The following is a 16,914-nucleotide window of genomic DNA, read 5'->3' on the forward strand; positions in this document are numbered from 1 at the left end:
AGGGTTAATTGGAGATGTATGGTAGAGGCCTTTGTCCTGCAGTGGGCGTAGTCAGGCTGACGATGATGATGATCAGAAGGGTGAACCACACTTTTTGCAGACCAACCAAGGGGACAGCAACAAAGCGCTGCTGGAGCTGATCCTGGAGCAGAAAGGGCTGCGCACATCACTGGTGCTACGCACAGTGGTTGGCTACCTTGGCACTATTGAACTTCCACGTGAGGTGGCTGGCTCACGGCTCCAGGCGATCCGCAGCTGTGTGCGCCGCCTACGTCTCGAGCAGAAAGTGCACACGCTTGTGCAACTGTCTGTACTGCGTGATGGAGTGCTGCTGGCTGACTTGCGAGGAGCGGCCCTGGCACGCTTCCCAGCCGAGCGTATTGCATTCAGCGCTGCTTATGCTGATGACAGCCGCTTCCTTGGCTTGGTCACCAAAGGAGCAGACGGCGCCCTCTCGTGTCATGTTCTTATGGTGGACTCACGGCTAAGGCTTCCCCCGGGAGTTCTGCGAGCTGCACCCCTGCACACATCAGCGGAACCCATCTTGCGTGCGGTGGCTGCCCTGTACCACCGTGCTGATGGCCCCAATGCATCACCCCAGCCTAGCCAGGCAGGAAGCAGCAATAGCAGCAACAGTGACAGTGGGATTGGCTTTCGGGATGAAGGTGGGCAGAATTGTTTCATGGCAATTTCCCTTGATTCAGCATAGGCAGAGGACCAAGATTGTATGTTGGTGCATGCTAAACACTTCTCGCTAAGACAAGCATACAGCTCAAACCAGTGGGATAATGTTTAATATTCCCGATGATCCACAAAGGCTTTGTACAGGTGCAGGATACAGTAAATCCTCGTAATAACATAGTTGCTTTATTGAAGTTTGTAGTGCTTTTGAAGAAAGTGTTTGTTTTACACTTGGAAAGATGTTGGTTCCTTGTGTTCCTTATGGAGCCATGAAGGTCGCGCTGCCTTGCTGTGCTTGTTCCTTTGGGGCAATGTTTCCTGCTCATACAGTGCCATAAGGGGACACAAGTAGGGCAGGAATTATTCCACTGCTACTTGCTCATGGATTCTTGTGGGGTGTCATTCCCGTCGGCTCAAATCAGGAGGCACTGTTCATCTCCAAGAAATAAGGCGGGCAGGAAGGGGTGACATGGGAGAAGTTAAGAGAAATTGAAGGCAAAGTATAAGGCAGTCTGCTATAGAAAAGGGTGGCATCAGGGCAGCCCTTTTTACCTGCCCTGATAGCGCTGATACACATGCTGTAACTGCAGCCTGGCATTTAGTTGGCATGTGTAAACAAATGCGGGAACGGAAGGAGTGCAGTGGTGGCAAACAGTGCTCTTTTGGCAGCATTAAGACATTGGGAGAGGCACTGTAGAGAGAGAAATGCTCCCTGTACATGACTGGCTTTTTTTTTATGACAAAATTAATATGTCATTACTATGCTAGTAATCTACTTCTGTTCACTTCAGACTCTGATCAGTGCTAATGCAGTGTTGGAGTACATTTGGCACACGAGTTTGGCTGTTTTAAGGCTTCTCCACTTTTATCAAAACACCACCTTTTACAAAGTGGTTGTGCTGTCTAAATGACTTTATTTCTCGGCAAGGGATTACTGTGTTATTTTTCTGTCTTAGTAGGCTTTGAGCAGATTCCAGCACTTAGACATGACCTAAAAGAGTCATAGTTTCTTGTGCCCAAAGACTAAAGTATATGTTTTGTGCTATAGTCCCCCAATTACTTTCGATATGGCTGACCCTTGCATTACTTTATTGTGAGCGGTGAGCTTATTGTTTCCAGGAGATCCCAGTATGACAGATTGAGCTTGGTTTTGTTTGGTGCCTTGGTTAGAAATGGTTTGTGTAAGTAAATGGCCCCGGGTGTAATACCAAAATAAAAGGAACTGACCATTATGCTTTTTTTATCACACTAGTCAGCTTCGGGGTTGCAGGTGAGTGTAGTGACATGGAATTAACAGCCTAGGCTTTTTTGTATCAGAAAAAGCTTTGCTTGGAGGTTGAGTATTTATTCAATTTATGGTGTGAAGCTGATTGAAGGAAGTAGGCTTGTGCAAAGTAGTTGCTATTCGTCTATTAATTTTCTTTGAAGGCTTTGATATATGCAAAAACCAATCAAGTCCACATATATCAGGTTCCAAAGGTATCAGATCAGTTTGGCATGTCAGTAATTGAATGCCCAGGAACAATTAACATTTCATGCATGGTAATTTGAAAGGGCAAAGAAATTCTAGCTTATCAAACAGTGCTGCTAATAACTTCAAATTTAACAAGCAAGTTGAACTATTGAGGGCTGCTTGTTGCTTAGGAGCACAGTGGCTATGCACATTGGATGTTTTTGGCAGGCTATCGGCACCAGCTGTGTCAGCCAGAACAATGATTAACATAACTGTGGTACAATTCCCACTTCACCACTGATGCTGGCTGTCATGTGCTGCCGCCATGGGCAGGATTCGTGGCAGGAAGAATGGGAAGCTCTACATGCAGCTACCTTCGGCAACCCTCAAGGTGTTTGCCCCATTCAAAATTCTGCATTATTCAGCCTAGTAGCAACATTGTGGCTTTCTTGAGGCTCTTTCTGAGGTTGTTTTCTGCAGAAATCATCCTAATCATGTGATATGATGCTGCGTAAAAAGCTCCATGCCATGAAATCTTATTAAAAATATACAGAGCTGCTAACTTGTGAAATTGTAATCATGCTCTAATCAAGTCAAAGTGCTCTTGAGAGTGAGATGCTATTGCAATGGTGTCGTAAAGAGGTGGGTAGAAGGTGACATCTAGCAACTGTTGGCTCTTCCTTCTTCACACATTACACATCGTTGTAATTGTTACTTGTTCAGAGCTGCCATTGTGAAATGTTAGCTTTTGGACAGGCCTTCGTGCTGGTGAACTATTTGCAAATGTGAAGGGAAACTGATTTCTTTAGAGGTGTGGCACAATGCATTGCACATTATACTGAATGTGCCAGGTCATGAGAGCTCTAAGCGACTAGTTTCACATAAAATTTACATGGAAATTCACAAGGGGCATTGTGACAGTTCAGTATGAAGGATAATTTTAAATGATTGGTGCGATAAATGTTGGCTCAGTTGTGTTCTTGTTGGCCTATTGGTATTTGAAATGGCGCACAAAAGTTACAGATGTAGTGAAAATGAAAAGCCAGATTATCTCTATTTCATGAGCATTATTTCGTGCCGCTGTACGGGTGTTGGCTAACCACAGTGACGTTTGTTAAGGCTTGTAGTATGCCAAATTAGTTGTTGAAGGGTAAGACATCACCCCATTGACTTGCGTTTCTGCTTGGGGAGCACAGGTAACTCGAGTGACCGTGTGCTTGTGGTGGACGTGGAGAGCCAGCCACGCTTCCAGAGCTTCAGCTTGGACCGGCAAGGGGCACTACCTGCATGCCCAGATGCTGAGCGGTTGCGAGCACGTGCCATGCCAGACCCTGTGGGGGTTGGCAGTGGTGAGGCCCCACTTGCCTTGCCCGATTGGGCAGACAGCACCCTGCTTGGCAGCTCTCTACTGGATGATACGCTCACAGCTGCAGACACTTGTCCTGATGGGGAAAGTGTTGACCTCCAGTCATCCACTAAAGGGGAGGATGGAAGTTCCTCGGCGACTCCACGCAGGGTGTGTGCTGCTAGGATGGTTGCATAGGCAGCCTGGTGTATGTAGCTTCTGTAACTGTTGGATTCGCTTTTTCTTTTATACTTTTTTTTATTGCATCTGAATGGATGCACAAAGGCAAGGTTTGATTGATTGACAAAATGAGTGCTTATGTCAATTTTTCGCTACATTACGCCAAAATACGTATGATTTGAAGAAGCTTGCAGGCGAAGCAACCTCTCCAGTGCTTGTAACTTATCGAAATAGCCAAAATTTGTTGGGCCACAGCACCGAGAGTAACCGCGTTTCCTAAATTTTAAAGGCTGATATGGATATTACAGTGCACTGCACGCCTCTCAATAATTAAGGAGTCTAACAGTAATAGTTAAAAAATTAACTATTCAATATTAGTTTACCAGCCTGCTAGTTGGCACGTCTCAGCTGTATTCTGATTCACTACACAGCTGATAATGCTATACCGAAAAAAGCGCTTTTCTAACTCAAAAAAGACTATTTTTAAAAACTGCATAAAGTCTTAGGTGAAACGTTCTGTATATACCCACACAGATGGCTTGAGCAATGTGCTCGTGAGGGCTTTTAATAAAGGGCATGTTTGAATTAGTCAAGCATTTCTCAAAGCATATTCGCCTTTCCACTGTGCAGAGCACAATGAAGACCACGTATCGCGCTCAACTAACACCGCACCAAACATCATGCATGTATGTGTGCATCTGAGCGCCTACTGAGAGATGGGATCTGCGGCCGCTCTCATGAAAGGCCTCGGGCACCATTGCAATATCAGCCGGCAGCATAAAATTAACAGCCGAGAAAAGAACTGTGCGATCCTAATATGAGACGAGCATTTGTGCTTGCGAGGTGGGGAGGCGATCGAACTGCGATCACACACACGTATGCAATACAAATAAATAAACAGAACTATCACAAAAGGTGCCATTGCAGGCGACACAGACGATATGCACCGTGGTCTAGTTGAAACAAGCACCTGTATCGCAAAAGACATCGCATGAAGAACCGCGGTCCTTCTAATTCATATAAAAATGGCCGCGTGCGCTTCTTGCTACCATACCACCTTTTTGTCGTCTGCTAGTTACGTGAGTGCTGCCAGCACAAAATCGTCCTGGCAGGTCTGGCTGCCCACTGGCAGCCCGAAACCGCCCAGCCAGAAAAAAAAGAATGCATTCTGGGCAGCCACCGGAAGTGTACGGAGCAGCCCGAGAAAATAGACACCTGGCTCCAGTCTCTGGCAACCTGCGGACAGCCCGCGGGCAGCCAGAGGCGGATAATCGATAATGGCGGTTAGGGTATTGGCAGTGAGTGCAAAAAATTGAATGGTCAATTGTGGTGTGTCTGAAATTTCATGTTATATATTGGATTTACCGACTATGTCGCGGTGCCGCGAAAAAGTCCAAATTATAAAGCATGTCCGAAAAATCGGGTCCGAATTTTTGGTTGTCGACTGTGGATAAATGACACAATCATGGCCTCTGATTGTGTCATGTATCTGCTCAAAACATTAGTTTTGTTGCATGAGCAGTATTTTATTTAATACGGATGATAAAAAAAATTGCGTGGTCTTTGTAGTTGCAGCTGTCCTCCTTGTTTATGTAGGTTTAAAAAGGAAACTACATTGAAAGCTCGATAATTTCAACTCTGTTCATTGGAAATTGCGGTTTCTGCGGTCTTGTAATTTCTAATGTAAATTGACTGGATAATTCAAAGCGGCTCTTGCACCAGCCCAGCCAGTGGTGCTCCAGCTATGCCATTTGCGCCATTCTGATACATTTACATTTTGCTGCGTCAGTCTGCTCCAAAAGGGGAAAATCGATCAATATTGCGCCTTAGCTGTGCCAAAAAGAAGACGCTGTCACGGGAAAACAATTATTTTTGGAACCATTCAGGCTTTCAGTTGGCAACCTACTAAAACGTTTCTGCAGTTGGCAACCCAGGGCGCTGATGGGCTGGCTTGTGGTAGAATTTAGCAGCCTGTTTATTCGCGCACATGGAGGAAGGAAAAAAGTCATGAGAGGCGGTTATGTCATTTTTTGAAGCCGGCTCCTCCCTGCTGCCTTCCTACTTGGCCGCCGTATCAGTGCGCTTGCGCGTGCGCAGCAGGCATTGTAGCAGACGACGACACTGCGCCTAGCGTTAAAATTGGCAGCGCCGTCGGCCAGACTTCCAGTAGTGCTTGCAAATCTTGCAAAAGCCCGTGACTTCGGGCACACTTTTTGGCGTGCAGCTCGGATAGCGAGGGCCTCTCCCATGTTTTCCTTCCTCCATGTTTGCACATCATGTCAGTTCCCGAAAGATTGCATCATGTCGGTCAACCCTTACGAGTGCTGAAGAAGTATCTTCTAGGTTGAAGAACAAAAGTTTGGAGCAGGTCCAACCAGGTCAAGCTTTGTTGGAACAAGGAATTTCGGCCTTGGTTAATTCACTTCGCGAGCTAGATGAATTCGTTAAAAATTCCAAGTATCGTAGAGTTACAGTTAAAAATTCCAAGTATCGTAGAGTTACAGTTAAACCTGGATGTAACGAACCTCCGTATAGCGAGTACCTCGATATTACGAAGTTTCTAAATTCTCTAGCGCCGCTTCCATTGAAGCATGTGTGTTTCAGATCTCCATGCAACGAAGGTGTTGGGGCGGTTGTCCTTGATGTAACGAAATGGCTATGCCATCTATCTGTTAACTAGTGCTGAGCCACTCAGAATTTGGTAGAACCACATGAAAGTTTTGTGACGATAAAGCACAAACTGACGCGAGAAGAACGCCGATCGCAGCGAGCGGCTGCAGCTGACACAACGCGCCGTGCTCCAGCGCCGTCGGCGCATCTCCGGCGCTATCTCTTTTGGAACTTCATACCACGTGGCATTACAACCGTTCATGCTCAAAAGCAGTGAAAAAATAATAGGGCATAGCAAAAAAAGAAAAGACACGAGCAGTGCACGGCCATCGCTGCTGCTCGGTTGCTAGCGTGATTCGGCGCTAATAGCTCTTGCACGCGTCGGGAGCGGGTACGGCGCGGAGAGCGGGTACGACGGAGAGCGCCGGTGATGCAAGGTGAGAGGTCTGTTTCCAGAGGCAACAGCAAGGCGAAGACCGAGAGAGGGAACGTGCAGGAAAAAGGATGTGCCGCTGCCTGCCCCTCCCTCCCCACCCTACTCGTAGCGGCGTTGCGCGAGCCGCGGCAGAGGTGGTGGCAGCTGCTGCCGCACGATCGCGAAACGTTTCTCCGCATTTCTGACTTCGAGTAACAGCGTTTTCTGTACACATTTTCAAGGTGATTTAACCTACATTTATTTCTTATTTTGGTTTCCGGTAACTGTGTCCTTTTGACTCTTCTCACGAAAACTGAATGTAACGAAAAATCTCGGGACTTTTTTGTAATTTCGTTATAACGAGGTTTACTTTAGAGCCAACATGAAAAAAAGAAGGGTTCTAGTGAACGTGTTCTTCGGACTCTTAGCAAAGCACGCTTGGCTGAATTTGCATGCAAGACACTGTCAGCATTAATAATTTTTTTTTTAATGCCTTCTGTTTTTTTTTCTTCCTAGCTACACATGGCTGAAGAAATGAATGGCGGCGCAACAAGGACACTAACAAGAAAGGGACACCATATGCGCACACTACCAATTGTTTATTGCACGGAAAAGTGGCATATTTAAACATTCAGAGCAAGCATGAGACTCATCGCATTATTGCTCCGAACCCAGCACGTGGAAAAAAAGGCAGCAACATCAGGATAACGGACAAGAAAGCTTAACCCGTGCAGATAAACTAACAGATTCTGATAAAAGGAATTTAGAACTAAAAGGAGGGGGCCACCTCTTAGCAAAAGCAATGCCAAACTTTCGTAGCAACAGCAAAGTCACACATCTGAAGCAACAGCAGTCAGAAACCGAAAATCAACAAACACGAAAAAGATAAAACCAATAACAAAAATTAACACCCCACCTATAAACTAAAAAATAGCAGACGGCCGCTAGAAATGCAGGGCTGAAAAGTTGCACTGTGCATGTCACAAAAGACTATCAAACAAGGTAACTTCATTTCTACGGAGGGATACCGAGGAGTCGCTAACACTAGTGCTTCCCTTCTTTTTGATCGTAAAAGCCTCAAGAATTTCACGTGCCACCTGATCGCGACTCCTGCCCAGAATCATTATTCCGGCTGGCTGAACCTTATCTCATTAGGAACACTATTTTGGGCGACTCCTTTATTCCGTTTTTGCTGCTCCCGGGTTGCTCCAGGATTTCCATTCTGATACAAAGGTGCTCCAAAATGGATATTTTTCTGCTCCAAAAATTGCTCCAGAACTTGAAATGGCTGGACGACCACTTAGCCCGGCTCATTAAAAAATCTGGGGTGCTATGCGGGGAAACCTGATACTGATTTTTCCGCAAACTGGTAAAGTGATGGCCTCTTAGAGCTGTGAGAGTGCATGGCAGAGTGATGCTGATTCTTAATGTGTGAAATGCCCCAGCCCCAGTACTCCCAGCACAAAAACTAGTATATCATACAGCTTGCGGACTGTCTAAGCTAATGTGCTTGCAGAGAAGATGTGCTTCACTGCAACATAAATGTGGATACCAGTTTCAAAGTAATGTGCTCTTGGCGCTTCGTCAAGGCACAACTTAACTGGAGGCAGCAGTGTGTGCGCTCAATGCTCCTCTCCAGCCCGGCCATGGTCAAGACAGGGCTTGATAGAGGGCGCTGATATCAAAGCACCTCCCACCCCTACCAATCAGTGTGTGTTGTGTGATGCGACCATTCTTGCTCCCATCTGTGCTTGCTCCATATGCTCATGATGGGTTGACTGCGCTCAGTGCTGGCCGGTGCCATTTTTTTAAATGATGTTTCATGGTTAGCAGGATAGGTTACCGGCATCTCTGATTACTCTAATTGCCATCGCATATAAGTCTACCTTTCTTCAGAAAAACAGCCATCCGAAATTTAAGTGGGGGCGGAAGACCTATATGCAGAGCCAACCCATTTGCAGTTTTGAACGTAGCTTTTGAGTGAGCGGTGGGTGTATGTGCCTTATGCTGGTGTTCTTTTCCGGCAGGACACATGGAGCTCCTTTCATCAAAAAATTGTGTGCAGATTGGTCCTGCTAAAGGAAATTCCAATTACGTGCTGTTCAGACTGCTCGTTAGCGCTGGAAGTTGCTCTTTCACACAAGGGATGGGTTGTGTGAGAGTGAACTTTTGATAATCTGCAGGGCATGTGTTGTGCTGGAATCTGAAACTACTAGACTGCTTGAAGTTTGGTTCTGGTCAGTGAGGCCACATGCGAGTGTGGAAGACAGGGTCGAGCACTGTTTTTTCACTTTTGATCTCCATTGGCTCCAGACTTCATGGCCGCATGCATTGTTACATGTTAATTGCTTTCTGTTATGTGAGCCGCGATGCCATCCTGCAGGGGGAAACTACAAAACAAAGCGTGATGGTAGGACTAAGCGGGCGAGGGGAGGGGGGATTCGTCGACCTAATTTGGAGTTGACTTTTTTAAGGCAACAGGGGCTACAAGTTCAGGTGCCGACTTTTATGTGGCAGTATACAGCATTCGCTAAGCTCCTACTGCTTATGTGCAGTTCATGTTAGTAGCAGGCACAAGCAACAGATGGCAGCAGCTGTCAAGCACACACTTGCCACCTTGCATATGCAGTTTGCACCTCGTGGAACTGGATGGCGTCTGCGTCTCCTATGTGGTTGTTTTCAACCACTTTTTGCCCACTTTTCAAAGAGAGCCACATCGCGTGAAAAATTTGCATTCGGAGGAATCTGGCCCTGCTTCGGTTAATTTGGATAGGCGGCAGAGCTTGCATGCACAGGGCAACTGAGATGCAGGGAGGCTGATCATTAATGCGCGACTAAGTCTCACACTGGTAATGCCGGTGTTAAACCGCAGTGTAAAGGCTCTGTATTCATCGCTGTGATCATCAGTTGAAAAGGGACAACATGATGTGTGTTTTTTTGTGTGTGTTTGTGTGCGTGTTGCATTTTCCATTTTCTCCTTTTGCTTTGGCTGTGTCCTGTCAGCCATCTTGGCGCTGTCGCGAAGCCTTTAATCAGTTAACATTGTAATGTGCGTGGATGCAGAGTGCACTTAAATTTCTCTAAGGGTATGGGAGTGCTAGAGGAGAGGGGGATTATAGATGCTCTGAGTGGCCTATACAGCGTCACCGTTTGACAGAACTGCTAAAATTAGCTATTTATGAGCAAATGTCTTGCAGAAAGCAATCGACGATTACAGATCTTCAGTAAAACCTCGATAATTCGAACTTGGTTAACTCGAAATCCTGGATAATTCGAAGAATTTCTGCACCTTTGTAATTTCTAATGTTAATTTTGCCGGATAATTTGAAGCAGTAGCGTGCACCCGTCCGGTAATGCAAAGGTCTTGGGTGCTATGCAAGGATGTCTGATCACGATTTCGCTGAAAACTGGCGAAGCAACGGCCCTTCGGAGCCGCGAGGCGGTGCTGCAGGGCAATTCTGATTACCGTATTTACATGATTGTAAATTGACTCAAATGTAAGCCGACCCCCTCATGTCGCATGTCAGGGAAGAAAAAAAAAGAAGGGTGTGGCCGTGGGCACATTCCACAACGCAAATGTATTAGTCACTGGACTCAAGCCTGTTTCACATGCAAGCAAAAGTACTTGCGATTCCTGCCGCCGCAGCACAAAAACTTATTTCGAGCCATCGCTGCGGCTCGAGCAGCAAGAGCTGCAAGGTTCCAACAAGTTGGAAATTTTTCAATATGACGTGCCGCTCAGTCGCTCAGTTCGCTCAGTTCGCTCAGTCGCTTGCATGTGAACCACCCTTCAACTAGTGTTACCGTCGTCATTGCTACTGCAGTCCCGCAGCACATTGTTCTAACATTGTTGTCCAGCGGAATCCCGCACTTCATGAACAACCCCAGCACGTCGTCATCCCACGAAATCTTGCGCTTCACAAACAACCACACCACCACATCGTGTGGAACAGCTGAAAATTTTGCCTCGCTGCAACCGCAACACCTGAATCACCTGTCCTGAAACGTTGAACTTGTGGCCTGGTGCGCAGTTCGTGTCTTCGGCGTAAAGAATGACAGCCATCTTGAATGTAGCCGTGAACGAGCGCTGAATGCTTACTAGAGCGGGAGCAGTAAAGATGATTGACAAAGCACGACAGTAGAAACTTGTAAAACGTGGCCAGCAGTCAAGTCAAATGTACCTAAACAGAGCTAAAGTGAAACTATGCGTGAACGACGTCGGCTCTTCCATCAGCTGCAGACACTCCCCGGAAGCGCAGCCATTTCGAGTGTTGGTGCCATCATGATGAGTACTAAGTGCGCAGTTAAAAAAAAAAAAGAAAATTCTGAACAAGCGCACAGAATAGCTGAATGCTACTGAGTAGAGTTGTAGAGCAAACATAAAATTGCAACCACGCCGTAGCGTCCCTGATATCTCGTTTGTCTCGCCCGTTATTGATGGTCATGGTTTGGTTTCAATTATAAGCCGACCCCCCCAACTTCGTATTTTCAATTAAGAAAAAAAAAAGGTTGACTTACAATCGTGTAAATACGGTAGTAATGCTGATGTTTGATATGCAAAGCGTCCCAGCCCCACTACTCCCAGCACAAAAACTAGTCTGGTGCGGCTTGTAGACTGCCGAAGGTTGCGCCTGCAGAGAAGACATGCTACGCTGCAACGTAGACGTAGGTACTGGATTTAAAGTAACATGCTCTTGACGCTCCATCAAGGCATGGCTGGACTTGAGGCAGTGATGTGCACGCTTATCGTTCCTCTCCAGCCCGGCCATGGTCAAAGGAGTGCTGCATCAAGCGGAGGTGCTGGCATCGAAGCATCTCCCGTCCCTAGCAGAGTCAGTGTGTGCCCCGCGATGCGACCATTCTTGCTACATGCCCGCGATGGGTCTACTACACGTATTGGCGGCCTGCACTGTTTCTCTGTGTAGTGTGCTGGGATTATAGGGCTAAATCGACCTTTCTTTAAAAAAAACGACTATCCTAAAACGTTCCATGTATCCAACCTATTTGCAGGGTCTAAAGTAGTTTTGGATGAGTGGCAGGGCATATGTGGGCTCCATGCGTCAAAAAAAGTATAATTCATGTGCAAATTGGTTCGGGTAAATATAATTCGAATTGTATACCTTTATCTGGTTCATTCGTGCTGGTGGTTGCTTCTTCGGATGAGCGGTAGGTAGTGCAGGGGCAAATTTCGGATTCATATAATCTCTAGTGCTGTTGTGCTGGAATCTGAAAATACAGGCACTACTGGACCATTTGCAGTTCAGTTTGCCGCTAGTGAGTCGGGCCGCACGCGATTGTGGAGGCAGGGTGAAACGCCGCTTTTCGCAATTGATCACTATTGGAGCCGCTGCGGTGTCTCCTCAGTGGTTATGGCGCTCGGCTGCTGGCTCGAAAGACGCGGGTTTGATCCCGGCCGCGGCAGTCGAATTTCGATGGAGGCGAAATTCTAGAGGCCCGTGTACTGTGCGATGTCGGTGCACGTCAAAGAACTCCAGGTGGTCGAAATTTCCGGAGACCTTCGCTACAGCGTCCCTTATAGCCCGAGTCGCTTTGGGACGTTAAACCCCATAAACCAAACCAAACCTGATCACCGTTGGCTTCAGACTGCTGTCCTTGTGACTGCATCGTTACACGTTTGTTACCGTGAGTTTAACATGCTGTGATGCCATCCTGCGGGAATTTCAGACCTAAATGATGCAGCGGGATGAAGCACTTATTTTTGGAGTCAACTTTCTTTTTGGCCAGCAGGGGCTACAAGCTAGACGTTGGACTTTTATGCGGCAGTATACGGTAATTTCAAAGTTCGTCCAATAAAGGTAGAGCATTGCTGCAGCAAAATTTTTTGTCAGTGTGCCTTTTTTTTTTTGCTGCGGTCATTTAATTAAAAAACCCAGTCAATTCGAATATTTTTCTCAGTCCCAGTGGCTTCGAATTAACAAGGTTTTACTCTATACACATATTTTTAAAGTATGATAATGTGGGACATTTTGCTGTGGTTTCTTTTCGGCCCCTTAATATATCGACATTCAGTTAATTCATCCATTTCTCCAGTCCTGTGAGATCCAAATTAACAGCGTTTTACTGTAGTGATTTTCCTCGAATAATTTCGAAGTTAATATTTCGAATACATATTCCTCACGAGGTCATTGCATGAAAAAAAAAACGGAAGAGTGCACTGAAGCTTTGTTGCACTCGCTGAAACTGTGTAAATGTTTTGCAGAAATGGCCATCTGAAATTGAGAAAGTTGACCTACTCGCGGAGCCAACCTATTTGCAAATTCTGGGTAGGTTCAGCTGAACCGTAGTTATTATGCACCTCATAATTAAATAGTTTTTAGGCGCAAAAAAGGACAAGACACATAGGGTAGGAGACAGGACGAAGCGCCAACTTCCAACTGATTTTATTGCATGCGTGAAACGTACTTAAATAGCTTGTCGTCACATTTGCAGATGGGTCACCTAAAGCTCAAGTACGACTTGATAAGGCGCGCTCCAGGAATTTCTTTTCACAGTCGTACAATACTATCGATGTGTCACTTACGCACAGGTCGCCTTTTTTTTTTTTTTTTTGATAAAAAACGCTTCTATCAACTCCCTAGCATTAGTATTCCAGCTTTTGTCCAGAATGCGCACATCAGTGAAGCAAGCCTCACAATTGCGGGACGGGCACTTACTAATGTGCTTAGTTAGATGTGTGCCTTCCTTTTTCTGCTCTACGTTTCTCTCATGTTCCCTTGTTCGCTCATTCAGGCACCTGCCAGTCTGGCCTATGTAGGAGTGCCCGCAAGACAGGGAGATTTCGTAGACCACCCCTTCAGCACATTTGACGAACGGTCTCCTGTGCTTTGTTCCGCAGCCTCGTTCCTTGCTGTTCTCTTTATCAGTACGGGAGCAAAGGCCACCTAGCTTTCTCGGTGCCGAAAAGGCGAGCCGTACACCATGGCGGCTGGCAACTTTTTTCAAATTATGGGCCGCACGATGCACGTATGGCACCACCACTGGTCTTACCTCTTCTCGAGGGACCTCTGGCCTAGCTCTACCAGTACCATTCTTTGTCTTGTTTAGGAGACATTCAACCACCGCAGTCACGAGCGAACGGGGGAACCCGGCTGCAAAAAGCCTAGCCAATTGGTTATAAAAACTGTCCCGCATTTTGTGAGGGCATGACTTTTTGAGAGCGGATTCAAGGCAAAGCGAAGCAATCCCGCGTTTAACAAGTTTGGAATGGCAGGAGTCAAAGGGTAGCAGCTGCTTCTTTGCACGCGGAAAGTAACCAAAACCAACTAGCCCAGCAGCAAGTGCTCTTAGATTATGCACCTCATGCTGGTACTCATTCCCGCCATGATTCATGGAGCTCTGCGTGTGAAAAACGGAAATTACTTCGTGTACAAATCTGTTCTGTTACCGACATTTCGAATCACGCCATAAACCTGGCTCGCTCGTGCTGACAGTTGCTTTCCCATAAGACTGGTCGATAGCATGACAGAAAATTTCGGTAACGTCAGGAGCATGGGACATACTGGGATCCGAAACTGCTGGACCATTGGTAGTTCAGTTTGCCACTTAGACGAGCGAGCCACACACGTGGAAGGCCTAGAAGTTGTGCCGTTTTCTTGCCTTTGATGACCTTTTGCTTCTGACCACTGCTCTTGAACTGCAATTGTCTCATTTGTGCAGCTGTTGCTTTTAGCTGTACATGCACCACGATTCCATCCTGCAGGAATTACATGACACCAAAACCGCATGAAGCAAGTTTTCTGGAAATGTTATTCGCTCGAGATGAACAGTTCAAGATTTCGAATACCAAACATTTGAATTTAATCGAATCTCGAATAGTTTACTAATTGACCGAATATTAAACATTATTAAATATTTGCACAAGCCTAAATATATGCCAAGAAAACTTGTGTATCTCCTGTCCTGTCCTGTCCTGAGAGCACCTGTCCTGTTGTGCCTTTGTTCTTCATCCTGCTTGGCTGCTCTTAGTTTTTCTAGTATACAATGTACCATTCAATGCAAGAATCTATGCTTAGAAAACTAACACTGACCTTAAATTTCAGATGGAAATGGGAGATGGCTCAGCATAAAGCAAAGTAAAGTTTGTGCAGAATGACAGTATAGCAACAAGCTATACATATTACAAAACTGTAGATGTCATAAAAGTAATAAACAGCAACTCGTTTTCTAATTTACCAAGTTGATGCAGCAACAGGCTGTACGAACTTGGTAAATTAGCAAAACAAGTTGCAGTTTCTTTATTTTTTATATGTATAGTTTTCCACTCATTTATTGTGTATCTGAACCCGCAGCCTTGCAGTGCTGGACTAGCTCGCACAACTGTTTTTTTTTTTTTTTACATTTGCTTGTGGCATGGTATTAAGAGCTTATTGTGGAGTGTAAAGTTATAACAAGCGTGTTGCCTGTTGGTGCAGAATGAGAGCAGCTGCAGCAGTAACAAGAACTGGACCCGATCATCATCTCTTCGCAGACATCAGAGGCGAAGTCATCATCGGCGCAGTACGCATGAGGTAAGCCAACAGCATTCTTCTTTCGTTGGGCTGAGTTATACGAATGAAATTTCTTCTTTGCTCATTGGTAGGCTGGCACTGTGTCAGATGGGGAGGTAACCAGTGAGAAGCTCTCCATGTCAAGCAGCGTGCAGAGCTTGGAGCAAGCCAGCGATTCCAGCAGCACATGTGACCAGCCACGGGGCCGCGTGGGCCGATGGCTTGCTGGCTTTGATGAACTCCTGCATGATCCTCTTGGGCTTCTCGTGTTTGCAGTGAGTGTCTCTTGGCATTTAATGCCTTTGCAGCTTGCAAATTATTCTTTTGTAGCAGTTAGTGCCACCATGCAGTCTCATGCAGTTTGCCGTTGCTGATATTATGGCTACATAAAGCTATTTCATTGTGGGTACCTTTGCTTAGATAATGGTCAGACAGTTCTTATGCTTTCTTCCCATCTGTTAACAAAGCTGTGTGATATTATGGGTTATGGACTATAGGGTATTATCAGAAACCCCACATAGTGCGTGCCATTTACCATGATGAGAGACTGTTCGTGAAAAGAAAATGAAGCTTCCCAGTTCTAATTTGCATTGCTTCAGTAAGCATTAGACATGCGGATTCCTAAATATTTCGGTGCACTATTGAGTCTACATTTAATTATGCCCGTTTGAAATCGTAGCCTTTTTTTATTCCTAAAATGACTGTGCGACGCCGTATACCGGCATAAGCATTAGTCAAATATGTCATCTTGCGGGTCTTTCACCAAGCAACCGTGCTTCATACATTGCCTGGACCCGGGGACCGTACCATTGTTCTCTACTGGACTTCATCAAATCAGCTAGCCTTTTTCCATTCATTTAATCACTACTATATCTTTCATCACACCTTCACCCATCATTGATGCCCTGAGGCAATAAATTTCGCTTTAAAAAAAAAGTCATCTTAAGATTGAAGTTAGGAAGTAAAAAAATGTGTGTCAGTTATTTGCACACACAACTGGACTCCGTGCTTGTACAGCACATGATCAACATTGGCACTGTCGCTTCATAGTTCCGGGATCCGCGGCTCTGTCATGTCTGTTCCTTTGCGGTTGCTTGCCACAGCTCACCGCTGTTCCCATGGCATGGCTGCGTTAGTTAGGTTGTGGTGTTCGGCGTGTTGTGTGTGTTTGAGTGCTTGCTATGCTAAAAGTGTGCATTATCAGGCAGTGCCGCTCGACGTTTTGGAGTGGAAGCCACGTTCGATTTCAGAAGTTACCCATTGAGGCTCAGCAACTGGCATATAAATCATATGCCCGTATTGCTACCTTGTTTGAGCTCAAATTCCACACAGAGGTGGCATTTGGCAGTCAGTTTTGTTTTATACTATGTTTGAGTGGGGTACTTGCCTGATTCGGTCAGAATTGTTCGTTAAATCCTCGTTGTCTGCAGCGACGAAGGAACATAAAAAACAATGAGAATTTGCAGGAATGGTGCAGGTAGCAGCATCTCATACCTACTGGAGGAACCAGCGTTCATCACCCAAACCTCCACTGCAGCCAAGTGCTGCTACCAGTACCATTGCTGCTATAGTTGTTTTCATTGGTCGTTGCTGCTGACGAGGGGGTTGAATGAGTAATTGTGACCGAGTGAGAAAGTACCCCACTCAAACGTAGTACAAAGCAAAAGTGACTGCTATATGCCACCATTCTACAAAATTCGCGCCCAAATAGGCTGAGTTTTTC

At 45.9% G+C, this 16,914-nt stretch overlaps 1 protein-coding gene across 2 annotated transcripts in view; it reads left to right on the forward strand.

Annotated features, from left to right (window-relative positions):
* The window catches only part of LOC144111460 (regulator of G-protein signaling loco-like), a 76,176-nt gene that overhangs the window by 11,346 nt on the left and 47,916 nt on the right, over positions 1–16,914 (forward strand). For both annotated transcript variants that reach the window (XR_013310053.1, XM_077644778.1), the window contains exons 3-6: positions 101–665; positions 3,331–3,650; positions 15,117–15,212; positions 15,284–15,466. Coding sequence is in view for 1 of the 2 variants with exons in the window: in XM_077644778.1 (XP_077500904.1) it covers positions 101–665; positions 3,331–3,650; positions 15,117–15,212; positions 15,284–15,466 (1,164 nt within the window). In the remaining variant the exon portion in view is untranslated. The remainder of the gene's footprint in view (positions 1–100; positions 666–3,330; positions 3,651–15,116; positions 15,213–15,283; positions 15,467–16,914) is intronic.

This window comes from Amblyomma americanum, chromosome 1 (genome assembly GCF_052857255.1).
Source record: "Amblyomma americanum isolate KBUSLIRL-KWMA chromosome 1, ASM5285725v1, whole genome shotgun sequence".
NCBI lineage: Eukaryota > Metazoa > Arthropoda > Arachnida > Ixodida > Ixodidae > Amblyomma > Amblyomma americanum.